Source organism: Phoxinus phoxinus, assembly GCF_949152265.1.
Source record: "Phoxinus phoxinus genome assembly, chromosome: 7".
Taxonomy (NCBI): Eukaryota; Metazoa; Chordata; class Actinopteri; order Cypriniformes; family Leuciscidae; genus Phoxinus; species Phoxinus phoxinus.
The window spans coordinates 29,486,106-29,513,956 of record NC_136882.1 but is presented as its reverse complement, the minus strand read 5'-3'; the positions used below and the strand labels follow the sequence as shown (position 1 = coordinate 29,513,956).

The following is a 27,851-nucleotide window of genomic DNA, read 5'->3' as shown; positions in this document are numbered from 1 at the left end:
CAATTCATTAACATCATAAATAGGAACACTTATGCAATTAGTTGGAGCAAATTATGAACCCTGCTTGAAAAAAAAAAAAAAAACTCAAACCAGCCTGGGCGGCATCTCTCAAAAGCACTGTAAGCTTAGATCACAGAACTATTGGCACCAACGGCCTCATATGATCAACTTTGCTCACAATCCTTTTGGGAAACATTTTTGGATTGTTGGAACAGGCATTATTTCCAGAACGGTCACGTTTTCTCCAGACTAAATCACTGTGCAAAGAGAATATTAGATATAGCCTATTTAAAAAAAAAAATCTTTTTTAAAAGAGAAAGAATTAAGCCTGTTATTAATATCTCTAAAATTCGGCTGTTGATTTTTGTCGCCATCTAAAGGACAAGTTGGATAACGCGCTTTACCCTGACAACAGTGACTACATTTCCCAGCAAGCTGTTCGACATTAGTATATAACAACAAACTCCAGTGCATTTTTTTTTTCAAAACGGTGTCATTCATATAACCTAAATACATGGTGACCTAACTCACGCTGCAGTGGAGAAATCCAGCTAGGTATGTCCTTGTTATATATTGTTTTTAGACTGAATGAACCAATGTGTTCATGGTTGATATGTAGTTTTGAGCATTAGCTCTCATGCTACAACAAACCTGTCCAATAACACTGGAATATTTTGTGGACAAATAATCAAATATGTTTATCGTAATCATCTAGAAACACTAGAGCACGAGTTATTGACAACAATTTGTAAAAACTGGCATAGCAATAAGCTAGTATGCTAACAAGTAATAAAACTAACGTTATATGATATGTAACGTTAAGTTCTCTTACGTAGAGTTCTCTCGTACTGCGTCGAAAGAACGCTACGGGAAAGATATTTCTTTGTCGAGATTGAAGCCAAAAATTAATCCTTAATTTTGTAATATTGTAAAACGCTTTTCTGAAGCATACAACCTAGGCGGAGCAATACAGCTCACCCATTGGCTGCTCTGCCAGAAAAGCACAGCCTATGCGAGGCCAGGACGCTGACCAATGAGGACGCTTCGCGCCCTTCTGCGTCACCTCCCGCCCAAACAGGCGTGGCCTAGGCCTATAAATACGAGCATAGCTGTCTAACACGCCGATTTTCTTAAATTCAACGAAGCTGCACGCATCGCTGGATTGATTCGAGCCACCACAGCCGTCTGGATACAAGCACCTCAGCAGGACGAGCCCTTACCTGAAGCCGCTGGTCTTCGCCGCCTTCAGCCGCCGTTCCCTGCTGCGCTTCTCCGGCGTGGATATATCCTTTCAGTTTTGTGTGTGTTTTGTGTGTGTGTTCGCCTACCGCGTCACACGCTTTTTCCTCACAAAAGAGCACGAGCGTCTTTATAAAGATGTCTCGCTTTTCCTGCGGCTCCTGCCGAGCCGCGCTCATCGACGGGGACCACCACGAGTTATGTGTTTCCTGCTTGGGCGAGGAACATGCAGCTATCGCTCTCGGTGATGGCGGCTGCCATCACTGCGACATGATGCCAATCGCGACTCTGCGGACTCGCCTTGCATCTTTCGCCGAAGCTGCTCAACCGCCCCCTGTAGCGCCGCGCCGTAAAAAGCGCCGTGCTCAGCGGGCCCCGGAACCTCCCTCCACGAGGAGCTCGCCGCCGCCGCCGCTAGCTCCTCTCAACGTCTCGCTCGAGTCGCTCACCGACGGACAACAGCCGCAGCACGCCGCTTTGTCCGTTATGGATGACGACCAGCAAGCTGTATCAGAGGGAGATGATGATTGCTGTTCGCTTCTCGCTTCGGAGAGCGAGGGTTGGGCGAGCTCTGTGGACCTCCCCTCCCCCGCTGTTCGAGAGCGCAGAGGAGGGAAGATCAGCATCGAGGCGGAACTGATGCGTCTGCTCACACAGGCCGTGTCGAGCCTCGGCCTCGATTGGTCGACGCCCGAACAACCTGCACTCAACCGGCTGGATGGACGCTTCCTCTCTGGAGACCGCGCTGCGCCCCCCTCCAGACACGCACCGTTTCTTCCTGAGCTTCACGAAGAGGTAGCGAAATCATGGAAGGCGCCATTTTCAGCCAGAGTACGTACTTCTGCCTCGCCAGCATTCTCCGTAGTGGACGGTGCTCGAGACAGAGGCTACCACGCTCTCCCTCCGGTCGAGGAGGCGGTAGCGACTCACCTTTGCCCACCCTCTGCGGGACGGCGGGCTAAGGGAGTCCTACCATCCAAAGCTTGCCGCACGTCTTCAGCTCTGAACGGTCGCGTGTATTCCGCCGCCGGACAAGCTGCATCGGCGCTGCACACCATGGCGGTGCTTCAAATCCACCAGGCCAACCTCCTCTGCAAGCTAGACGAGGAAGGCCCGGGCGCGATCAGTGTTCCGGACTTGCGTAGCGCCACAGACCTAGCTCTTCGCGCTACAAAGTCCGCCGCACACGCCATCGGCAGGATTATGGCCACAGCTACTGTTTCTGAGAGACATTTATGGCTGACTCTCTCTGAAATGGCGGAATCCGAGCGCTCTGCGTTTCTCGACGCCCCCATTTCACCGGCTGGCCTCTTCGGATCCTCCGTGAAGGACTTCGCGGACCGATTCGCCGAGGTACAGAAAACTTCGCAGGCCATGAGACATTTCCTGCCAAAGCGCTCCAGTTCCGCAACAGGCCGCCCTAAACAGCCGCCTGCCCGAACTCAGCAGCGCCCCGCGCCCGCCGCGCCGGCCCAGCAGCAACAGGCCCGAGAGAGACCACGGTCTCGCTCCGCCGGACGCCGCCCGCCACCGCGTGGTCCTCGGCCCAAGATCTCAATCAAGCCCGAGGCCTCGGCGCCATCCTAGCCCTGCTAGGAAAAAGACGGTGTTCGGGTCCCGCTGCGGCCGGACTTCCACCAAAGATTCCCGCTTGTACAGCCCTAAGTTCCGTGTTTGTACCAGTGTACTCAGCAGCCAACAAACCGGCCGTAAAGCCCGTTTGCCTGCACACAAACGCCGTTTTCACGGCGACCCAGATAAATCTAAAAAAGAGTTTAATTTCTGGTGTTCCGGCCAAGGCCGATGGTGTAATGTGTGTAACTGCAATGCCCACCCAGTGCCCATTCATTCACACAAGCACAGCCCCGTTCAACACAGGGTTTGCACACATAAAATCGGCTCACACAGATTGTGCTTTACGTGTAGTGAGCGTGCCCACTGTCCAGTGCCCACAACCACTACACACTGCACGTTCCGCGGTTTCTGTAAAAACGAAACTAACGAACGGTCAGTCAGTACACAAACACAGTGTCCCCGGTGTTATAAATGTGCCCGCCACCAAGCGCCCACGTTTATTCACAAACATAACGAGCCCCGTAGGGCTCGCCCCGCGTGCTCTCTCTCAACTCAGAGAGTCGAGCGCGCGCGGGACGCATACTGTGTTAAACATGTCCCCCGCCTCAGACGCCACGGCGTCCATGTCACAGCACATGGTTGCTCTCGTGTCGCCGCCATTTCGCGACCAGAGCCCAGATTACATTCAACCCCTAGTCACACGTGCAGATGCATGGGAAGGACTACCCGGGGTTTCAGAATGGGTGCTAGAGACTATAAAAAGAGGCTATTCGCTACAGTTTTATCGACGCCCTCCCCGTTTCACGGGAAAAGTCGAAACCACGGTAAAAACAGAAGTAGCACATCTACTTCGAGCCGAAATAGCGAAGCTATTGAGCAAAGGGGCCATAGAGCCTTTATCTCAAGCTCAGAGCGAAGGGGGCCTGTACAGCAGATATTTCCTGGTACCGAAGAAAGACGGGGGTCTCAGACCCATTTTAGATCTAAGGCGTCTGAACAAAACGCTTGCAAAGCGGAAGTTCAGAATGCTCACGACCAGAGGTATCCTCGCGCAAATTCGCCGAGAAGACTGGTTTATGGCAATAGATCTGAAAGACGCGTATTTTCACATACAAATTGCGTCACGTCACAGGCGATTTTTGAGATTCGCCTTCGAGGGCCGGGCATATCAGTACACAGTCCTGCCATTCGGCCTATCCCTAGCACCTCGTACATTTACAGTGTGCATGGACGCGGCGCTGGCACCCCTGAGACTCCGGGGCGTTCGAATTCTGAACTATTTGGACGATTGGCTAATTCTGGCTCAATCGCCGTCAGAACTCGCTCACCACAAGACACTAATACTCGATCACCTCGAGTGCTTAGGTCTGAGGGTCAATTGGGAGAAAAGTTCACTGTTTCCCAGTCAAAGGATCTCCTTTTTAGGACTGGATCTGAACTCACTGTCTATGACAGCACAGCTGTCATCACAGCGCAGGCGAAATACCCTGCAAATGGCGAAATCCTTCCTCAGCGGCCACATAGTGCCACTCAGGAGATTTCAGAAAATGCTGGGCCTCATGGCCTCAGCCTCAACAGTGCTGCAGTTGGGCCTGCTGCGCATGCGCCCACTACAGTTCTGGTTGAGAGCGCGCGTACCGCGCCGAGCATGGCTACACGGTCGCTATCGCCTCAAGGTCACTCAGGAATGCATTTCAGCCCTGACACCATGGAGAGCGTCAGACTGGTACCGGTCAGGTGTAAGCCTGGGGACTTCCTCGAGCCTGAAAGTGGTGTCCACGGACGCGTCCACCTCAGGCTGGGGAGCACTGCTCGACGGCAGTCCGCTCTTTGGCCAGTGGTCAGAGCGAGCCGAACTACCGCACATAAACTGCCTGGAAATGATGGCAGTGGACTTTGCGCTGAGGCGCTTCTGTCCCCGGATAAAAGGACACCACGTCCTGGTCCGCTCGGACAACATGTCGGTAGTAGCCTACATAAACCGCCAGGGTGGCGTGAGATCCCGGAACCTATTCAGGTTAGCGGAACGCATACTGGTGTGGGCCCAGCACAACCTGCGCTCGTTAAGAGCAATGCACGTGCCAGGCCACTTGAACGTAGGCCCGGACAGACTCTCACGGAACAACGTTCCCACTGGAGAGTGGTCCCTACACACACAGACAGTGCGTCTGCTGTGGAAAACGTTCGGCAGAGCGGAAATAGACCTGTTTGCAAACCAGGAAAACGCTCATTGCCCAGAATTCTTTTCGAAGAGCACGAACGCGCTGGCCAGAGTCTGGCCCCGCCGCCCGCTCTATGCTTTTCCTCCTGTCTCACTCCTGCCTCAAGTGCTGGAGCGTATCAGGGAGAGCGGATGCTCAGTACTGCTAGTTGCTCCATTCTGGACGAATCAGACCTGGTTCCCAGCTTTGATGCGACTGAAAAGTACAGCCCCGTGGCCGATACCAGTGAGGAGAGACCTCCTCTCACAGGCCAAGGGCTCGATTTTGCATCCTCACCCCGAGCTTTGGTCCCTACACGTATGGGCCATAAACGGGTACCCGCTAACCTCCCAAGAGGAGTGTTAGACACGATCGAACAAGCTAGGGCTCCGTCTACTAGACGGCTCTACGCTTCCAAATGGTCGGTGTTCTCTGGATGGTGTTCAGATCAAGGTCTGTCACCACTTCAGTGTGGAGAACCGGAGATTCTCTCCTTCTTGCAAGAGCTATTGGATAAGGGAAGAACCCCATCCACGCTCAAAGTCTATGTGGCTGCCATATCAGCGTTCGTTAATCCAACGCTTGGCCGTTCACTAGGCAGGAACGACCTGGTGGTCCGCTTCCTGAGAGGCGCCAGGAGGTTAAACCCTCCAAGGCCTCCTTCAGTCCCCGTGTGGGACCTTTCTACAGTGTTGAACGCTATGAAAGGGGCCCCTTTCGAGCCTATTCACTCAGTTGACATGAAACACCTGTCTCTCAAGACCGTGTTTCTTTTGGCTCTCGCTTCAGTGAAGCGTGTGGGAGACTTGCAAGCGCTCTCAGTGAGAGCTTCTTGTATGGAGTTCGGGCCAAACGACTCTATAGTCGTGTTGAAACCGAAGCATGGGTACGTGCCTAAGTCCCTCAACACACCGTTCAGGGCTCAGGTCATCTCCCTGTCGGCCCTGCCGGCCTCAGAGGACGGAAATAGCTCCCTTTGCCCGGTCAGGGCATTAAGAGCTTACGTGTCCCGCTCCGCTGTTTTTCGACAGACGGAGCAGCTCTTCGTTTCGTTCAGCGGGCGCTCCAAGGGACGAGCCGCAACGAAACAGAGTCTGTCTCGATGGGTAGTGGACGCCATTGCGCTAGCCTACGCATCTAGAGGCTTGGAATGCCCTTTGGGCATCAGAGCACATTCCACGAGAGGCATGGCCTCCTCATGGGCTTGGTATAGCGGAATCTCGTTACAAGATATCTGTATGGCGGCAGGCTGGGCCTCCCCGTCTACATTTATTAGGTTCTATAACCTAGAGGTTCCTGCGTTGCAGGCTAAACTGCTCTCGGTCTAGAAGACTATGTATAAGTGTTCCTGCCCCGCACTGCGGCCCAGGTCACTTCAATGGTAATATGTACAAGTGCTCCTGCCCCGCGCTGCGGCCCAGGTCACTTCAATGTCTAATATGTATAAGTGCTCCTGCCCCGCGCTGCGGCCCAGGTCACTTCAATGTTTTAAGCATCACTCACTGACAATGTGTCCCATGAGCATGCTATTACCCCTCATATATATCTATATTTACATATATATGCTATTATGCCTTGAGAGGCACTACTATAAGGGATGATGCTATTTTAGCCGCTCTCCTTATACTTCTTGGGGTAGGCGCTTGTATACCAGGGCGCGCGCGCCCTTAGGTGTCTGTGTCGATCCAAGAACACGCACGGCGGTTTGCATAGGGTTCCCGTAGCGTTCTTTCGACGCAGTACGAGAGAACTCTACGTAAGAGAACGTACTCGGTTACTAACGTAACCTCGGTTCTCTCTAGGAGAGGGAACGAGTACTGCGTCTCATGCCGTGCGTGTCCACGCTGCGTCGCTTCATTGACGAAAATCGGCGTGTTAGACAGCTATGCTCGTATTTATAGGCCTAGGCCACGCCTGTTTGGGCGGGAGGTGACGCAGAAGGGCGCGAAGCGTCCTCATTGGTCAGCGTCCTGGCCTCGCATAGGCTGTGCTTTTCTGGCAGAGCAGCCAATGGGTGAGCTGTATTGCTCCGCCTAGGTTGTATGCTTCAGAAAAGCGTTTTACAATATTACAAAATTAAGGATTAATTTTTGGCTTCAATCTCGACAAAGAAATATCTTTCCCGTAGCGTTCTTTCGACGCAGTACTCGTTCCCTCTCCTAGAGAGAACCGAGGTTACGTTAGTAACCGAGTACGTTATGCGCCCCTAATTTCATTGACGGTTTTCCGCCAAAATAAAAGCTCGATGGTTTAACTTTTGAAAATATCAGAAGACATATCATAAACATTAGTGCTGTCATTTTTACTATTTAATTTAGTTACACTAATATTATTAGGCATATGTCTTAAAACTTAGATTTTTCCAGTGAAATATAAAAATATTAATATAACTTTTCATAACTTAGTGTTTGGTTTTAGTTTCTTTCTAAAGCAATGTATGAATTAATACAAATGTAACTCAAATGTTAATTTTTTTTAGCTTTATCTTGTAATTTCAGTATATTCCGGTGCTGTTTGCATAGGCGCAATGAACTGCTGGGTATTGTTACGGTTACACAGCGGGGACCTTCGCATTTCTCTCCTGCCTCTGTACTGTTCCCTCAGTCTGCGAGCCCTTAGCTCTAGAGCTATCACCCACAGCTTGAGAGAGAGCTACCGTCTGCTGCAGCTGCCTGACGATGAAGCCAGCGGCCCTGCAGAGGTCAAGGAGGCTTACCTACGCATGGCCAAACTCTACCATCCAGATTCCGGTGCTCCCACGGCAGATGCGGCTCTTTTTTCCCAGATAGAGGGGGCCTATCGGGCTGTGCTTACTCAGATCAGCCGGCAGAAGTCTGTCTCACAGTACAACCAATCGCTGGAGGAAGAAGAAGAAGATGAAGATAAAGTTAAACGTAATGCCCCTCAACACAGACATTACCTCAGTTTTGAAGGAGTTGGTTCTGGCACTCCCAGTCAAAGAGAACGACAGTACCGGCAGATTCGCGTTGACCGTGCCACCGACCAGGTTCTGGAGTACAGACGCAAGGAGATGGAGAAAGCGGCAGCGGAAGAAGGAGCCATGGTGACCCGGGATGCACGCTTGCGCAGCAAGAAGATCAAAATCACTCAGGCGGTAGAGAGGCTGGTTGAGGACCTCATCCAGGAGTCTATGGCCCGTGGAGACTTCAAGAACCTCAGTGGCACCGGCAAACCGCTCAACAAGTTTGATCATAACCCGTATATGGACCCCATGACGCACAACCTCAACAGAATCCTCATCGACAACGGTTACCAGCCTGAATGGATTGTGGTACAGAAGGAGATCAGGGAAACCATCGCTAAAATTAGGGAAGAGTTGCAGAAGGTCAGGGCCAGGCTGGGGGAACCCATGCGACACTCTGACACCCTCCAGTGGAAGGAGCACTGCACTGTGTTTGCTGATGAACTGGGAAAACTCAACAAGAAAGTGGACAATTTCAACCTGATTGTCCCTCTCTTGAGCAGGCAGATGGTGCATTACAGCCTGAAGAGAGAGCTGGAGAAAATACTGAAAACTGATCAGCTGCTCAGGCAAAAGAAGGAAAGAGAAAAAGAAATGATGCAAGATGAGCAGATGGAGACAGCAAGAACATCTCAGCACACCAGACAAGGATTCATCACATGGATGCAGAATTTACTTAAATGATACTGCATTAAAAAATGCAGTTGTAATTCACCTATTGGCCTATTATTAGTGTGATTAAAAATTATTTGCCCCTTCCTTGTTCTTGTTATAATAAAGTATGAAACAATTATTGTCTTGCTTATTAAAAACTGTCAGAAGATTAAAGGCAATAAATAATACCTTGTTGATGTATAATACTTAAACTACTATAAACAATACAGTAAAAACAGTAATATTGTGAAATATTACAATTTAAAATAATGGATTACTATTTGAATATACTTTAAAATGTAATTGAATTAATTTTCAGCATCATTACTCAAATCTTCAGTTAAATGATCCTTCAGAAATCATTCTAATATGCTGACATTTCTTATTATTATCAATTTTGAAAATGGTTTTGCTACTTAATATTTTTTGGAAAACCATGCTAAATTTTTTTTCCAATATTTTTTGATGAATAGCCAGAAAATAGAATGACATTTATTTGAAGACTATAGATCTCATTGCCATGCCAATCATTCATGATTGAGTCAGAATATGTAACATATTGTTGGAAAATCCTTCCAGACATCTCAAACATTCCATGACCTTACAGATGCCACTTGCACATGTTCATTTTGTGACAACAAATGCCTACAGGAATAACACACTAATCCAACAAAATCCCTCAACTGTTGGAGACTGGTGTTTGCTGGGATATTGTGCACTAGCCTTAAGACTGCAGTTGAGACCTTTACCATTTATAAAACAAAACTGAATGTTGAATTCAATTAAATGAACAACAGAGACATAAATATATTTTTTAATTTAATGAAACAGAAAATCAAATGTATACTCCGTATGGAGATAAAAGAAGTCAACGACAGTAATCTATGCACACTCCTGGCGTCTTCCACTGTACCCTGGAAGGTGTCCCAGAGCAGACGGGTTGCTGATGACAACAGGAGATGCTATACTATCCCAGTCTTTAGCTATATACTGATGATACGGATCCTGTGAGTTCTCCACCTTCTTTGAGCGGATATAGCTGAACATGATGCCAAAGGTAAAGAAACTGAAGAGTCCCACCATCAGACAGATGTAGATCATGCCGTGACCTTGATCATTTACCGGAGGTCCACTCAGATGCACAGGTGGATGATGTGGAGGCACGTACGGAGCTGCTCCCATTGCCCATGTCTCATTAAAGTAGTGCTGCAACCAGTATACCAGCAGAGAATGCACAACTGTGTAGTTCTGCTCTAGCATTCTTCCCACTGTTGATACAGACAGCAAACTCAATAAATATAAATACAGATAGGATGCATCATTAGTATTTTTCATAACTAATTTATCTGATGGAATAGCCTACTTATAGCCAAATATATTAAACCTGTCAAATGTTTGAACACGCTTGACTGAATTTGTTTATCATCATCGTACTATTTCTATCTATATATATATATAAAATAAAATAAAACAAACAATATTATTATTCAGCAATTATATTTTGGCATTATTATTATTGAATTAATGACATTTACAATGTGACAAAAGATTTATATTTTAAATAAATGCTGCTCCTTTGAACTTTCTTGAGCTCAAAGAATTGTGGAAAAAAAGTATTACGGTTTCCACAATAATGTTAAGCAGCATAATGGTTCAATATTGATAATGAGCACCAAATCATCAACTGGAGTACAGCCTGCTGAATAAATTACATTTAGCTATATTAAAATATAATTAATAACATAAAAATAATACTCAAGCATTGGTGAACGGTGTGCAAAATTGATAAATAAAAAGTACATATACACTTTTTCTTTTAAATTGGAAAATTAAACCTTGTGCAGGCAACGCAGCCAACAAGTGCTCAGTATAAAATATAAATAATCAAATACATATATTTTTCTCCAGTAAGAAAATAATATAACATAAAATGAACGAACATACCTTATAGTCTTTGGTGTAAATATGAACTTTTAGTTTACTGCAAGAGAAGCCAAAAATTGTGTTGGGAATCTCTCCTGCTAGTCCTCTTGTGTCGTACCTTTAAAAAAAATAGACTAAGGAAGACAGGATAGTATCTGATCATGGTTCCACCCCATTATCAACATGGAGAGACTAACTCAATGATCCAACCCTCTTAAAATGTCAACAGCTTTAATGAATCTAACAAGCCAAGGTCATCCGCTTCTTCAGGGAGAAAAGTCTGAGTCTAAAAAAAAGACTAGCTGACCAATGAAATTCTGCACAGATCAGCCCCATCCCGAATTAATAGTTATGTAGGACAGAGTGATGTTTTTCAATGTATGTTTTTGACTTTAACAAGCTAGTTAAATGATATGTTGGTGGAGATGGGCATGAGTCACATGGAGACTGTAGATATTTCGATCACCTCTGTCAGCTTGACCTTGATGCTAAATAACTCCACATGCAAGTTGAACAATGCCGTACATTGAGGCAGGTAGGAAGGCATTCGAGACTTTTACAGATTCTATTTCAAGGCAAAAAAAGAGAAAAAGACATATCCTTGAAAAGTCCTCGACTTGCGTCATTATTGCGATACCAGCATACTGGATGTACGCTGAGTCATCTTCTGAAAATGACTAAATGCATAAAACTCAAGAGGCATGTGGGCTGAAAGTCAGAACACTCACAATATTGCAGACTAAAATACAGTTTTGCTTTAAAAAAGTGAAAAGGCCAGAACAACTTTGTGAAGAAAAACAACTTATTTTAATGACATGTTATGGCTGTTATTTATGACAGGACAAACACCCAAGCCATTTCCAAGTCAGTGACATGTTCAAAACCAAGTAAAATACAAAAAACAAAACATATACCATTATATACAGACATTACAAACAGTAAAAGGCATCAGAAATATATTATTAAGCTCCACGTAATAAAATCAATTGATGTTCATCCTGGTAAAGAGTGTAACAGTCCTCAATCAAAACTGATTACAGTGTTATGGTCCTACAAATGACTCAAGTGCATGAAATTGAGGACCCTTCCTTTCAGTACATCCTAAAAACGCATCTTAAAGACTAATTACGCATCTTATTTTTTTAAAAAGTCAGTTTTGTTAAATACGTTAAAACAATGGACTCTCATATAACCTAACTCACCTTCCCAAAAAGATGTGGACATCTAGACAAATAAAAATGTTAGTCATAGGAGAGCACTAAATTGTGATTCTGTCATTTAGGAACATGCTGAGGCACAAGGTGGAATGAGACTTACAATTGCGATATGAATGGGAAAAATAAACCCCTTTTATGAGAAATTATTTACTTCATAGTCAGCATTTACTCTAGTTCAAGTTCCAATAATCTTGCACTTGAGTGTTAATTCAATAAGAGCTTGAAAATATCAAGCTAAACTAATAAGGAAATACAAAGTAATCATATCAACACATCCAATGACTGGGATTCAACATGCTTCCCAAGATACAAAAAACATTACACAATATGAGACTGATGTTCTCCATGGCCACAGTTACCAATGAAAGCACTCTTGAAAACCCCCAGCCTGCAGAAAAATTAGTCACTCTACCATCGAACGAACGAATGAACGAACGCATGCAGTGAACCCCATTGTCCTATGAGACAGTGGACATATACATTATGTCTCTCTCCACAGGGCTGAGGTTCTGTCTTAAGGCGTCCTCTAGTGGTCTGGAGAACCAACTGCGTGCCTCTGCAGATCCCCCAGAGGGTCTTGTGATAGTAAAGCAAAGATTATGGCACAATGAGAGGTTCCCTAGGATCACTGCGTGACAGTATATTCTGGACGACGGGTCTGGATGATTTTTGGACGTGGACGTCTGCCACCATCCATATCCTCCTCATTTCCTGAGCTTTCTTGATCGTTTTCGCAAACATGAACAACCACGCTGGGAGTGGTGGGAGTTCCTGGCTGGAGCTCATACTTTTCACCTGCCATACAGAGATAATTTATTTTTAGAAATTCAACGCAGGCCAAATTAAATTTATAATTTAAATCGCTGACCTATTTTAGAAGTATGGACCATTCAGAAAAAAGATTCAATGAGAATGTGAGACATTGCATGTGTTGTACCTGGGCCTAGTCTGGAGATGGCACACAGAAGGTCATAGTTAATGACAGGTGTGGCGTCCTTTGCCTGCTCCCAACCCACAGGAGGTGACGGAGGAGGCGACAGGAGGAACTGCTTATCTGGTTTAGGAGGCTCCAGGTGTGGACTGCCAATGTGCACAGACTAGGAAAAGAAAGATATATTTATTTATTGTTATTAAATGATACAATTATATAATCATTTTATTTTATCAATATATACTAATAATAATACAAATATTTCACTCACACATAATACAAATAACACACACACACACACACACACACTTTTTAGGTGACATACCTGGGCAAAATAGAGTCGCACCTCCCTGCCGCTGAAGTCACTTTTGTGGAGTTTTGCTCTTGCCTCCGCAGCGGCCAGAGCATTGCTAAAGTTTATCCTCACCCGACGGAAACTCTTGAAGAACTGGAAGGTGACGTTTCGGTCAAAGGCACGGAACAGATCCTCAAAACTAGCCTGTGGATGAGAGGAAAGCATCTCAAATTAATACATTTGACTATGCGTCTTCATGGAAACAGCAGTAAGAAATGAACATTTTGCGGTTGAAGCAAGAAGAGTACATAAATAAACATTCCCTGTGGAGCAATCTGATGTCAAGTGTTTGAAAGTGTACCTCCATTTAGGCTCAGTCTGGCAACCTTTATAAAAAAAAAACTTAATCCTAAAGCACTAGATTACCAACCACCCTGTGGCGAGACTGCGCTCGTAAGACTTCATGGTGCTAAATCCATTTATCTTGTTTTTGGGGATACTGCCAGATTGTTATTCAGTAAACGCTTCTATATTAAACCTTACTGACGCACATAGCTACTAATCTAATACACATCCTAAAAATGACCACGTCTGTCAGTGCTCGACAAGATATTGGTTTCCAAGGTAACAGAGACTTACTGCACAGTGAGAACATGCAGACGGACTATCCTGATGGACCATTTCAAGCTATGCAGAGATTTAGTAGAGTATGATCCACAAATCCTGGGTTATTCTTATTGGGTATAGTGTAGTGTATGCATGTGGGTGGTTGACGTGAACTCAAATCCAAAGTGGGAAATTTTTTTTTTCTAAAATGCATGTCAAATGTCTTATAATTATATTGCTTAATATGTGAATAACTCAAAACTGAATGTGTCCCTTTCTAATTCCTTATTAATTTAGCATTTTATTAACTTTTTTGTGTGGTAGTCCCAAAAATTGTCCACCGGTGTGACAACATTTTTTATGTTAATATTCAATTCAGAGATTGTGTGACAGATAATACAAATATGCACAATCCTAATCAATTTGTCCTAATTACATTCCCACATCAAAAGTAACCAATAAAAATTCACAATCATGTTATTATCCCACTATAAAATGTACACATAGGGACTTTACCCAAACGTCTGGATTATATTCATTATCATTTGTATAAAACCTAATGAAGTTTCATTCCATCCTTATATATGTGCACAGTGATGATATTATTATTATACTATTCAACACCTTTTACATAAATTTGTGCATTTAAATGCCTTTTCCACTTATAATTCAGTTTGTCACACCACAGGACATTTCGTCACACCATTGGACAACAAAAAGTACCAGTATGCCCTTGTTTTGTACAAAGTCACATTTATTATTTCTTGTTCAGATAATTAAAACAATTCATTAAAACAAAGGTACAACTTCAAGTTCAAATGTGTTTTGTACAATAAAGTCAGAAGAAAGAAGAAGAAACCAACATTCCCATAAAAAAGACCTGGGAGCTATCGTAACATTTAGCAACATAACATTAACATGTAAACAAAATTCACCTGGCTTATTACTTGTTCAAATTTATTTTAAAATTCACTAAAATAAAAAGGTAAGCTTTAAGTTATAGGGCCACCTTGTCACATTTCATAACCATAAATGGAATTGATCAGAATAAAACAGCAAAACATCATGTGGTTCATAAAAATAATTCATACAGAATAAAACAGCAAAACATCCTGTGGTTCATAAAAATAATTCATACAGAGTACACTGTGAAATACAAAAAAAGAAAAAAAGTAGTGTTTTAGAGTTTAAGGACTCATCCTCCTTTCACACCTCATTGAACAGCAGCCAGTCATATTTGGTGAGTTGGGCTGCACGCTGGTGGGGCTCTGGCTCAGAGATGACACTGACAAGTTGGTCCTTGCTGTACATAATGCAGTCTCGCCTAGCAGGCCACTTGAATGTGTTTTTCCTGCCAATTTGCACCATGCAATTGACCTCAATGTGCTCAGCATTTAGTTGTGTGATCTGACCAACAAATGGCTTCTTGTCATAGCGGACAATGACGAATTTCCCTACAGTGTACTTGTCGTCAGACTTTTCCTCCTCTTCCTCTCCACTACTGGGACTCTCAGGCTGGGTCTCTTGGACTTCACAGGCAAGCCTCATCTTGCTTGGAGAGAAGCAGTTACACATCTCTGGGTAGCGGCAGAAACAGCTTAGAGCCCTATAGAAGATCTCTCCAGCAGAGAAGGAAAGTATTTGGTGTGTGTTTAAGATGCCAGGTACTTTCGGGACAGAAGGTGGCAACATCTCGTTGAACACCTGGATATCTGCCTCATCGATCCATTTGAATTTTATGTTTGGGACCTCTTTTCGGGCTAGGAACTCATAGAGGTCCTTAGGGCTTTGTATGTCTTGCCCCCCATGGACATGGTTATCTGCCATGCGTTTCACTGATCCCCCAACTCCATCTACTATGGTAAGGGACAGCTACAGAGTCTTCTGATTAGCTAGAATACGTCATGGTAATAATGTCCTCAGATTGGGTAAGAAAAATGTTCCTCCCAGCGCAATTTTTCCATTGGTCGATGCGCGTGGAATCTGCCTAGCAAACATCGATTTCATTGGCCTTTTTACGCAGTGGTATTACGCAACAAGGAAGTCTGTACAAACTGGATACCACTGTTTTCAGCGGAATATGAGGAATGCGGCAAAAAAGACCGCACCTCTCTATCACTAACAGTTTTTAAGATAATTACACATGTAAAAGTATGCAATTTTGGGCGGTACCGCCCAATCCGTTCCCATAACATTTCTATTCATATCGCATTAAAATGTACGATCTCAAGAGCTTAAAACAGCTAACTGAGCTAGCAATGACTCTCCTCTTCCTGATTCGCGTCAGCTATGACATCAGCATGATATGATTAGTTTCTAAAGCTGTCAATCATCTCACGTGAACCAACCAGACCATAAGGCTGTTCTACACATCTCTTCATCTGATTCAAGAAGCTAATAAATGCAGGATTCAAATATATCTGGTTTGTTCGTGATTTCTGTCTGATTTTGGTTATTTTATAGGAACAAAGAATGTTTACATCCACTGGTGTGACAGTCATGTCCACCAGTGTGACACTGATTTCATGTCACACTACAGGACAGTGCTGTCACACCAGTGGACATTTTCAAGATTAAGGCCAGTTTGCGGCCTAACTGTATGAGACACAGTCTTCAATCCTGACTAACAGTGTTAAGATTTACATTATTTTCAATAGTCAATAAATATAAATTGCTGAAAATTTTCAGATCAATACTTAGATTATGTCACACCAAAGGACAGCGTAATGGATCCCATTTCCAACAGTGCATGGAAATAGCAATATTATGAAAATATTTTAAACAGAACTCACCTTCTGGGCAGTCCATGTACTCCAGTGAGGTCTACTGTGCTTCCTGGATGAAGAAGGACCCTTCTCAGTAATAAGGTGCCAAAATTAATGCCCGTTTTATATCTACAGAATGGCGTCACACCAGGTGGACACCACTTTTGCGGACAAAATGTAATGTGTCACAATTATTCTAAATGGGGACCTTATGACTTATAACCTTTAGTTTCATTAAGTTAACACCTCTATAACATCTATTCAAGTATTTTAATGTATTTAGACTTATTTTTCATTTAATTACAGTAATTTTAAGATAAGCAAAGCTACCCCGGACAGTCACACCAGAGGACAAATGTCATGTTTAAAACTAAATATTTACATATTTTAATTATAATACTCATTAATTACAGATGTATTAGTTCTAGAAGATTAAACTGTATATAACAACAGACATTTTAATGAAATATTATACATTTTTATTAATATTTGTCACCATGGACGCAAAAATGTAGCGTCACGTCAACCACCCATGTGTGCGTAAGAGCTTACGTCAGATTCAAAAAACCCAAACTGTCCATACAAACGCTCATTAAATGTTCCAACAGCATTATTCCATGATCTAACCACCCCTACCACAACCAACCAACTGCATCATAAATACATGATACACAAGTAGGTCATTTGGTCAACCCCAAACCACACATAAAGCACAAATCAAATAGACTAGTCATCATCAATAAAGACAAAAGGTTATATAAGGGTATTCAAACAGCTTTCGGATCTCTTTTATTGTCATTTATTCTGATTAATGGCTGAAACAACTATTCCAGCAGTGTAATGTAATTTTTCTGGTATTTATTTAAAGTGTAAAGCTATTTCAATATTGTAAGGCACCATGTCAATGAAGCCTTACCCTCTTTTCGGGTCTGTTAAACATATCCAGATCCTCTAAGGAAGCGATAAGGCAGAAAGGGTTGCACTTCATGGTTTTCAGGTGCATGACTGCAGCCCGTTGACGGATCCTCCGGAGGACTTGAGAGGTTAGAGAACGTAAAGGGCAGGAGGGGTTGAGACGTGTCCGTTTTGCCTTCCCCAGCGTGAGGACACGAATGACGCCTGCTTCAGGAAACAAATGCTTTCGAAATCACCCTCTTCGCTCCTGCTTTCCCCAGTCCTTCTCAGGCGGTCTCAGTCCCGCAGAGAGCCTTGAGCATTTTCAGAAAGGAAATGGGTCAAACTGAGAAACGTTAATGCATACACAAATATAAGCCCAGCGTCTTTGTACTGCGGTCACGTGACGCTGCTTTGTTGAGGGAGAATCTTCTGGAATCGTCTGTGCTCCTGCACCACCGATCAAACGTCTGGAATGCTTGGTAAGACTGCGGCTCACTCATCCGTCTCGATTTATATAAAGATCCTCAACACTGCCCAACAACAGGCTCCGCCCACTGCAGACTCCGCCTCACTTTTCCATTCTGTACCGAAACGAATGGCTCTGCTGACTAATCACACACACACACACACACACACACACACCCTTAGAGTGCAAGTCCTGGAAACTATGTGACACTGCTTTCCATGCAGCTCAGATTCAGTTCGGCCAATCTCTGCTCAATTCAGTCACACTATTTCAGGACACACGGTGTGGTAAAACAATGATCTGTATCGGTCATCTCACTGTATATCTCTTTTACGCTTCCCCTCCCATCGTGATGGAAAATCTAGATCAGCTGAGCTGGGCAGAAGGGCAGCTGTGTTATCAAGCGCTGCCCGCAGCATATTTTCCATGGGTGTTAATTCCACTCGTTTTCTCCTGTCTGACTCCAGGGGCAGTGGATTTGTCCCGTTATTGTTGAAGAGCAGCTTTTCTTTTGCTATCTGTTTAGTGGCATTCAGCTGTCACATTGTCAGGCTTATTTTTAACACTGATCTGTATGACGTTATTCTCTCCGAGTCTTCCAAAGTTTTAGAGACACTATCCATATTCTCCCTCTCGAGTGTGTAAACATCGAGGCTATTAGGCTATTAAATACTGAAACTGACGACGGTACAGCTGATGCACAGAGATTAACTGTAATCTTCTATGAAGGTAAACACATTTGGCATTTTAATAATAAAAAAAATACTTAAAATTGGGAATATGTAGGCTAATATGATTGATTAACACTTAAAATGCAGTTCTCAAGAAAAAAACAAAACTTGCTGGTCTGTGGACAGCATTGAGAAAAAAGAATGCTAAATGCAAATAAAAACGACACAGTAATCTTACAAAATATTTATATTTCAAATAAATGTTCTTTTGAACTTTCAATTCATCCAGAAAAAAAAAGTGGTCACGGTTTCCGCAAAACTATTAAGAAACACTACCATTTGTAAATGATGTATAATTAAAATAGTTTCTTGCACACCAAATCAGCATATAAGGATTTCTGTAATATCATGTGACACTGAGGACTGGAGTAACAATGCTGCACATTCAGCTTTGCCGTCGCAGGAATAAACTAAATACATTAAACAGACAACCAGTTATGTTCTCACAATATTGCCATTTTTTATCAAATAAACAGCCTTCTATAAGAGTAAAGTGAACATTCTTCCCATACTTTCCACACAAACTTTCCACCTCTCAATCTGGTAAAGAGATAAGAGAGATCTACACTAGCCATAGGCATCTGTCAGTCGTGTGCAGATGTTTTAGTCAAAAGCTGGGATTCCAGTGGAACAAAGTCTCTTATTAGAGAATGGAAAGCAAAAAAACAATGAAACCAAATAACAAAGAGGAAGAAACACATGGTGGAAAATGGTGAACAGAGCAGCATTGTGTTGCTGTATTTTGTGTATGCTTTTATACGGGTGGAAAGCATAATGCTTATTGTTATTACAAAGCAAGTGCTATTATAAAAACCTTATACATTAAAAACATTTCTTTCAAGTCAGAAGCGTAAAACAAGTTGAATTCCTCATTTTCAAATGGCTAATTATTAGCTAAGTCCATCAAAGTTATGACAAATCATATTATTACTGTAATGACACATTTAGGTTCTTATTTAGGCCTACTGTTTAAGTTACAGCAAATAAAAGGATTACCAAACATTAAAGTCACAGCAAGAAAAATATCATATACTACAGCAAATCAAGTTTTTACAAATATTTAATAATAATTATTATTATAATTTTAGAACTGAATTTGCCTTAATTTGATGTTACTTTATTATTATTATTAATAATAATCATCAAAGTAAAAGTTAATTAAATTATCTTCTGTCAATGTAAAGGAAATTCAATTCTTATATTACAATTTATGTGTTGGTAAATGAAGAACTTAAAAATAACTTTATGTGGATAAAATTATTACGTATTACTTAACAGGTCATTATTTAAGTCAAATGGCAAATTAAATTCTTATCTACCCCCAAAGGAAATGAAGTATTATTTTCTGTCGTTGTAATGAATTTATCATCTGCAATCAATGTAATGAAAAATAAAAGGATCTGCTATCTTTTTCTTGGCAAATGAACTCGTCATAGAAATGTGTGTAAATGTGGAAAGCAGAGAGCACATATTATTAGCCCACCTAATAATAATAGTCGAAACTGACCTGAGGTTAAGGCCATGACTATAGGCTCCATTTCAAGCTTTCAGAAACTATGACCATACAGGCTGATGTCACTCATTTGTCCACTTAAATGGCACATTTCATGTTTAGAAGCACCAATTCAGGAAGTGGGTTCCAACTTCCAAGAAAGTTTCTGAGTCAAGTGTTTTGGTTATAAGACCCTAGCTGTGGTTTTGATATCAGAATAGGTTTGCTCAGAAAATGTGAATTCATCTGACACATTTAAAAAGAACGGCTTATATTTTCCAGTGAGACACCCAGCTGAGTTTATGACAGCTCGAGGACCCATGTCGCACACAGAGCAAGTGTCAAACTCCTTCCAGACTTTCCACAGAGAGCAGCAACCAAAGTGGATTTTTTCATCATGAGAAACTCAGCTGACTGTGAATAACCACACAAAAAAAGCCACATTTTGACACATTTATTGCCTGCAGATACAGTGAAAAATATCTCAGAAAAGTGTTTCTTAACTAGTTAAACTAAAGCAGCAAATATCAATAAAGCCTTGAAAATAGGCTTTTGATTTGTTTCAATTTACAATGGCCTAAACTATACAGTACACAACACTTTCTCATGTTAATACAATAGACAAGAATTTCTTTGTTTGCAACACAAAGTCATAAAAACAAAAGATGATGACAATGTCCTAGATTCTCATGTATATTGTGAATAGGTCGTACATGTGGAAACTTGAAGAAAATGTGTATTATAAGCGAATGGTGAATGTGGAAGGAGAAAGATTTTTGGCTGTTGAGAGCAATTAAGATGAACAAAAACGCGATTATCAGAGTTCCGGTCTGGAGATATTTAACTCAGTGAAGAAAGTACTCGGATGTTTTTTGGGGGATTTCTAGGCGTATTTCTTGTCAAGTTTTTGTAAATCTTGATTTCTCACAACGTGTTCTTTTTGGGCGAGACGAAGTGACCTACAGCACTAATAGAGTCTACATCACGTAGCAATGCACAGACCAAAGGCTAAGGTCAGAATTTTCATTAAATAATACATTAAATTTCATATCATTCACCAGAGCACTTGGAATATACGACATGTGATGTGTCGCATGGGATCAGACTTTTTTAATGCTGGTCGCTATTCACTGCCATTGTATGGACAAGCGCGAGCGGGACATTTTTTATTTTTTAATCTCCTTTTGTGGTCCATAAAAGAAAGAAGGGCATACAGGATTAGAACAACACCAGGGTGAGTCATTTATGAGTTAAATTTCATTTTAGGGTGAACTATCCCTTAAAAACTTTAGACCTCCCACACTGTTAAATGGTCATTAGCTTGAGTTGAAAGCAGATGAAAAACAGCGTGCTACTGGTGGATCACAAAACTGCATGTATTGCACTAGTTTGTTTACAACTGTGCCACTGTAAATAGGCAAGTTCAAAGAACTGAGGTTGGAAGATGATACTACAATGATAGGTTCTGAAATTAGGTTTGTTTGCTGAGGCGGAGATGATGATCATCTGCATTATGGAGGTAAAAAGAAAGAAAGAAGCCAAGTCAAAATATGAACTATAACTGCTGAAAATGCAAAAATAAACTGTGTATTCCAGTGAAACTTACGGTGGTCAACCTTTGGGTCTGAGAAAGCGCTATATAAATGCAGTCCATTTACAATTATAAAAACAAAATAACAATTCAGAAAACAAAATAACAATTCAGAAAACAAAATAAAAATTCAGAAAACACAAAACAAATTCAGAAAACAAAACTCGGTACTTCCAGTAATCGCTTGATTCCGGTTCTTGCTTGTCCAAACAGCGATACGTATGCCATTTTCAAAATATACCTTTTCCGTTTTGTTTTCGGAATTGTTTTGGTGTCTTCTGAATTGTTATTTTGTTTTCTGAATTGTCGTTGTGTTTTCTGAATTGTTATTTTGTTTTTGGCCACCATAGAAACTTCTCTCGGCCACCATAGAAACTTCATGAAAACATGCAGCCAAATAAAGTTTGTGCGGCTTTAGGCATACCATTTTTAAATGGATCATTCTACAATTTTTTTTAATTCTGTCATTATTTACTTTTCTTAAATTCCCCATGAAGTTTTTTTGGCTTTTAGTATGAATGTTAGCCTTAAGGTTATTTATAAACTAGTGTGCTCCAAAACAATGACAGAATTCGCATTTAGAAGATATAGCCTAGCGTTTCTTACTCCAGCCAATAAGGATCAACGATTTTGATGACATCAGTCTGCACTTCAGCTTCTCATCAGATTTTCTGTCCAATCAAATGCTCTCTAGAATCTAAGCGCCCACCCCCTACATTAAATGAATGATGAATAGATGCATAGACACACAGATGCTTAAGCTGCGTCTAAAATCAGTCACTTGTTCACACATATATTTTCTACATGGTGAATGGCACATAGTGCACTATAAAGGGGATAGGGAACGATTCAGACAGTGTAAATATGCTTCCTATTAGGCGATTGAAGTCTAGTGTCATGCGAACCGCCGCAGCGCGCACAGTCTGCTCCGGATACACAATCATGAGTGGATCATATGCGCGAGTTGCCACATACAGAAAACGTATCGGACGCATTCTACACAGAATGCTAAATTTTAAAGTGATAGATTAGGAGGAGAAACGGTTAGAGATTAGGATTAAACTGCGGCTTTACTGAGCTCAACGGCTCTGTCCGAGCTCTTATAAACTAAATGATATTATTGACTATTTAAAAAAAGGGGAGGACCTGTTCAATATGTCCCGCCTTGTCTTTCTGTTTCAGTGGAAATTACGTCAACACATTGAATAATGCTGCGCTATTCAATGAACTTTATTGGACCTTTAATGCCGTTCTAACATGTATGACTTTTTCTGATGAACACAAAAGCAGATATTTTGAAGATTCTTCATAACCAAACAGTTTTGGTGACCCTTAACTTCCACTGTATATGGACCAAAACCCTAGACATTTCTCAAAATATATTTTATGTTCCACAGAAGGAACAAAGTCCTGCAGTTTTGGAATGACATGAGGGTGAGTAAATGACTGCACAACTTTCTTTTTGGGTAAACTTTTAAGTAGTGATGTATCAAAATTATTATTATTATTTTTTACTGAGGTAATTGGGTAACTGAACTCAGTATGTTCAGGGTGCCGTTTTCTAAATTAAACTATAGTTAAGTTATTCGGCAATGAGCTGCCTAACAAACTTTACATATTGCTACTCGTGCATCATTTTCAGTCATGGCAAAGTGATAATCCTCGGCTAGCTGTGCATTAAACCATCTTAATGCAGAACGTGGAGGCAAGGAACCACACGAAGCGGAGTGTGAAAGCGTGGATAATCCCGCTTATACCATCATTAGCCAGCATTGACAACATAAAGCTGTTATTGATGTCTGCCGCGCAATATTTCCAAGGGGGTAATCCATCCGCCGGAAACTGAAGCCTCCGCGGGCGCCGCCATTGTAGCAGAACTTCACCTGCTGTTAGCATTCCATTGACTCCCATTCATTTTTGCGTCACTTTGACAGCGAATAACTTTACATCTGAGGCGTCCAAAGACTCCATTTGTCCATTATTTATTTCTAAAGAAACTCGACAATGTATAAAAGGCTCCATTACCTTGTACCTTACGTTATGGCCCCGTAGAAGCCGTTTTTGTAAAAATAGGCTAACGATTGCGTCATAACTCACACGACTCTCTGTCGCACTGTAGAGAAATTACCGTATAGACAGGCAGAGAAGCTCACGGGCAATCGGGGGGACGTGGAGGCATAAAGTCTGATAAAGTCAAGAGAGAAGCCCACAGAGCGTGATAAAGTTGGTCCTGCTGCTAGCTCATGGACAGCTAATACTCACGCTCTCCGTTTCTGCGAGATTCGGAAGGGAATGATTCAGATTTCTCTCCGCACAGCTACTAGAAGACTGACAGCTGTCAGACACGTTGCTCACGTGTTCAAGCTCAGTTTGAGCCTGCGCAGTTCGCCTGGCGATCAGGAAGTGAGTGCTTCAAATGGGCTTCACTTTTCTCCGTTGAAGTCTATGGGGTCGCTGTGTCCATCTTATATACTGTCTATAAATATTTCACGGAAGGGGAACATTTACGGTTATTCTCGTCAGTTACGGCTAGTCAGATCTAGCACTCTGCCCGCTTTGAATGAGACACGCAAATAAAGTAGTGAGTAAGATTACATTTGTTTCAATAAATTAATTATAGCGTTTATTTGAATCAATTATCGATAGATCGAGAGAGATAGAGAAAGATGCATTACCTTCAGCATCTCTCTATCTATTAAAAACGAAGCTGTGAGTTTACTTACTTAAAACGGGCGATGTAACCTCCTCGTTGCTGAGGAATAGGCCTATAAAGTATAGCGATTCAGTAGCAAAACGAATAATTGATAACGAATCATCGCAGGCAGCATTGATAAGTTTCTGTGCGTGCGCACCGCGGTCTCCGCTCTCTGTGTGTGCGAGTGACGTATGTGTGTGTGTGCACTTCAATGAAAACCATGCATTTATATAGAACAGTGATTAAAAGGACTAGGAATTAAACGGTGTGGAATGACCTGTGCATTAACCGGTTTAATTCCTTCCAGCCAATCAGAATCTAGTATTCAGACAGACCATGGTATAAAGTTTTATAAATGTCGTGTCATTCTAAAATTCTCCCTCCACTCATAGTCTGTGAAGAGGTGCAGGACAACATTGTCTTATTAGCAGGGCCGTCCCAAGCATGGGGCCGGGACCAGCGGAAGGTAGCGGAAGCTTGGCCCCCCGTCGGGCTGTTCGCAATCGCGTTCTGCAGGGCAGGAGTCCTTCCTTCAGACTCCTTGCAAATTTTAAAAAGAGGATAACACGGTGTAGGCAACACCGATTTTTGTTTTTGTTCTCTGTATTGACAGCACTCCAAATTTACTAAAAATTGAGCTCAATGTTAAAATTGACCGGAGTTCTCCTTTAAGACTGCTTTTTAAAACAAAGAAAAGCAGGATGCCTAGTATGCACCAACAGCAGGAAACTCTATATACTCCTGCAGTGTGTCAAAAGATCAAATTCTATTAGAGACTTGTGACAGACATAGACGTGCACATCAACCCGATCACTTTATTTAGTGTTCATGTAAACACTTCGTTCAGATTCATTCATCATCATCATAATGATTTCATTATGACTGAAAGAAACAAAAGGTGTCTTGTCCATGTAAACATAGCTAATGTCTATGGTGGTTACATGACCTGCTCCTTCAATCATATTTTAGAACCGGAACAATCAGCATTGTAGCTAATAGGCTACATGTTGCTTCCTGTTTCCGCATTGCAAAACACAATGGAACAGATTTTCCATATTATCCATTCTCAACAGCAGACTATTATGCTCTCATCCCATTTCCATTCAACTCAAGGTTTCCACCCTATTTGGAAATTTGCACACACCAGAAATATGTTGCCTGGACTCAAATATAACCTACTTCTTGTGCTAAAGACAACTTCTAGTGTTTGGATATCAATGCTTGGATTATTGTGTATATTACGCCCCAAAGTCTTATTAATACTAATTTATCATCAGGCATGACAAACTGACAAAAACTGTGTAGCGCGTCACTGTGGTAAATTAATCTCTAAGCTGGACTGTATAAAAAAAGGATAGTTGAAACAGGTAATTTCTCTAGTACATTATAATAACAATGTCTACAATTTGACTTAAGGCTGTCTGATGACTAGGATTTGTGTAACAGCTCAACAAAAGTGACGTCAAGTGGAAAATTTCTTCAGCCATAACAAACACACCTATTCACCACTCCAATGTCATAATAATCTTGTAGTGGAAAAAAAAAAGCAAACAAATGAGTACATTATGGGTTGTTATTTATTGTTTGTGTTTATTCACTTAGCTACTTGACTTGTAAATTACTCTAATATTTCAGACCTAAACTCAAGGGACGCAGAGGAATATAATAAATCTCCATTTCTGAAAGCACTGGCTACTACTTCAATACATCATACGCTGCCATTAAACAAATTATGGTGGAAGTATATAAGACACGTTTAGAAAACAAAGTGTACTAAGATAAATGGTTGAAATGTTTCATTTTGATAAGCCATATGGAAACCACACAGAAATTCTGGATTGACTCGAAGACTTTTTACAATGAGAATAATATTTCCCCAAGTTCCTATTTTCCTTTTTACAATGAGGAACAAAGAAGCTGTCAGGGAAATTAAAGTCACACCACTGATGTCAAAAATTTCTATAAATATTCCAAAAACTCCATTAGTCAAAGTTAACTAGCCTTTGTAACACTTTATACCAACAAAAAAGCCAGTCTTTTCCAAGTTACAGGCATTCAACAGAAAATTTAAATCTTACCAGTTATACTCACAACAACTTATACAACCATATCTCGACTGCTTAATCATCAAATGATGCTTGCATCATATCATTAGGAGAAAGATTATATCTGCTTATGGCTCATTAAAGAAGATTATGGTGAAGATTAGTTCACAATCACCAGAGCTCAATTCAGAGCATGACACATTCACAGCATAAATGTGCAGCCAACAACTCTACAACTGCATGATGCTATCATGCCAATATGGACCATTAACTTTTGCATTTGATAATGATAACACAAATGTCAAACCAAGAAAACATCTGACGCCTTAAACAGAAAATTAGATTTTTTTTTTTTTTTTGTAAAAATTGACATGTCTGCTATGCTTGACAATGTGTCCAAATACAGTTTAACTATTGCACTGTAATCTCAAACACTTTTTTTTGTTTGTGTGTGTCAAACGTTTTGTTTGAAAATTGCGCTGGTGCTATCTTCAAAATGCCACTTGGTGTGATATTCTGATGTTCCATGGCATTTAAGTCCAATAATTATATGAACATTCTCAGTCAATGCATGGTCTATTTGTTAGGCTATATGCATGCCAGGTCTACATAAGATTCATGAGAAGGATATAGGAGTATGAATTAAATATTACTCACTCTTAAAGGGCTTTCAATGGTAAAAACATCCACAGGAACTTTCCAGGCCACCAGTGAATCAGTCAGTTCGGTAAAATGCACGTCCACGGTGGCCTCACTGTCCTCATTATTTGACTGCTGCATAATGTAAATATGAAACGGATACTGTCTAGATCGTTAGATTGTTTTAATTCCTAATTAATTTTTGTGTAAACCATATGGTTTACGACTGGCAAGCTAAGCTATCTAGTCTACTGTATGACAATGTCATCACCCTTAAACGACTCACGCATGCTTTGGGAACAGATTTTGTAATCAGCATTGACGTGTTCAGTTTACCTTTTTTTAACTATAAACTATATTTGCCTTTTAAGCTGGAAGTTATAAGCAACCTCGATTTAACCATCATTTGCGGAAAATAGTCAGCTTCGTCGACATACCAACTTGACAACTTCCCGTTTCCTTTTTCATATTCATTATTCAATAATTCCAGCAGGGGGCGGTATAAGACATCCATGCAAATTAGTTAAGAAATGTATTGCATATGGTTTGCGCATTGAGCGGTATTTTTTTTTTTTACAAACTTGTTTGCCCATTAAATGTGTTTCTGCAGATTGCAAAATATCAAAATAAACGACTAGCAATCATTTGCCATTAAAGTCAGACTACATTTAATGTGCATAAAAAGAGATTATTAGAGTCATATACAAGTAGCCGAATAGCCAATATGCTGTACATCTCTGGCAGAGCTGTATATCACTGCTACTCTTTGACATCACAAAGAGAACAAACTGTTAAATGACGTGTCATGTTGATATCATTATCTGATATTAATTAAATCCAAATGACATTTTCTGGCCAAAATATATTGTAATGCCTTGTTTTATATATAAAGAGTGATGTTGATGC

At 41.7% G+C, this 27,851-nt stretch overlaps 3 protein-coding genes across 6 annotated transcripts; 2 read left to right on the top strand and 1 right to left on the bottom strand.

The window, feature by feature from the left end:
- Positions 1 to 325: 325 nt before the first annotated feature.
- dnajc28 (DnaJ (Hsp40) homolog, subfamily C, member 28) lies at positions 326 to 8,782 on the top strand. Of its 2 annotated transcripts, none has more exons than XM_079617639.1 (2): positions 326 to 555; positions 7,495 to 8,754. In XM_079617639.1, the coding sequence occupies exon 2, from the start codon at positions 7,543 to 7,545 to the stop codon at positions 8,680 to 8,682; it is 1,140 nt and encodes a 379-aa protein (XP_079473765.1). In that variant the 5' UTR covers positions 326 to 555; positions 7,495 to 7,542; the 3' UTR covers positions 8,683 to 8,754. The 2 variants fall into 2 exon arrangements, with proteins under 2 accessions (XP_079473765.1, XP_079473764.1); XM_079617638.1 differs by having other exon boundaries at positions 327 to 555; positions 7,514 to 8,782.
- Positions 4,680 to 6,906, top strand: LOC307001840 (uncharacterized protein). The gene is made up of 2 exons (XM_079618829.1): positions 4,680 to 6,436; positions 6,490 to 6,906. Exon 1 carries the CDS (start codon positions 5,168 to 5,170, stop codon positions 6,341 to 6,343), a length of 1,176 nt encoding a protein of 391 aa, XP_079474955.1. The 5' UTR covers positions 4,680 to 5,167; the 3' UTR covers positions 6,344 to 6,436; positions 6,490 to 6,906.
- A 2,537-nt stretch (positions 8,783 to 11,319) lies between the features above and the next one.
- rcan1a (regulator of calcineurin 1a) lies at positions 11,320 to 27,434 on the bottom strand. Of its 3 annotated transcripts, none has more exons than XM_079617636.1 (5): positions 26,964 to 27,420; positions 17,306 to 17,894; positions 13,049 to 13,222; positions 12,730 to 12,889; positions 11,320 to 12,587 (listed from the first exon to the last, which is right to left on the bottom strand). In XM_079617636.1, the coding sequence occupies exons 2-5, from the start codon at positions 17,390 to 17,392 to the stop codon at positions 12,418 to 12,420; spliced, it is 591 nt and encodes a 196-aa protein (XP_079473762.1). In that variant the 5' UTR covers positions 17,393 to 17,894; positions 26,964 to 27,420; the 3' UTR covers positions 11,320 to 12,417. The 3 variants fall into 3 exon arrangements, with proteins under 3 accessions (XP_079473762.1, XP_079473761.1, XP_079473763.1); XM_079617637.1 differs by having other exon boundaries at positions 11,368 to 12,587; positions 17,306 to 17,597; positions 26,964 to 27,424; XM_079617635.1 differs by lacking the exon at positions 17,306 to 17,894 and having other exon boundaries at positions 11,366 to 12,587; positions 26,964 to 27,434.
- Between the last annotated feature and the right edge of the window lie 417 nt (positions 27,435 to 27,851).

Excerpts from the sequence above, each read along its gene's own strand:
- LOC307001840 (XM_079618829.1), top strand. The coding sequence starts at position 5,168 with ATGCTCAGTACTGCTAGTTGCTCCATTCTGGACGAATCAGACCTGGTT.
- dnajc28 (XM_079617638.1), top strand. The coding sequence starts at position 7,543 with ATGAACTGCTGGGTATTGTTACGGTTACACAGCGGGGACCTTCGCATT.
- rcan1a (XM_079617635.1), bottom strand. The coding sequence starts at position 27,086 with ATGCAGCAGTCAAATAATGAGGACAGTGAGGCCACCGTGGACGTGCAT. Across the intron at positions 13,223-26,963 it reads CCATTGAAAGCCCTTTAAGA|GCTAGTTTTGAGGATCTGTT; the intron begins GTGAGTAATATT and ends TCTCATCCACAG. Across the intron at positions 12,890-13,048 it reads TGCGACTCTATTTTGCCCAG|TCTGTGCACATTGGCAGTCC; the intron begins GTATGTCACCTA and ends TTCTTTTCCTAG.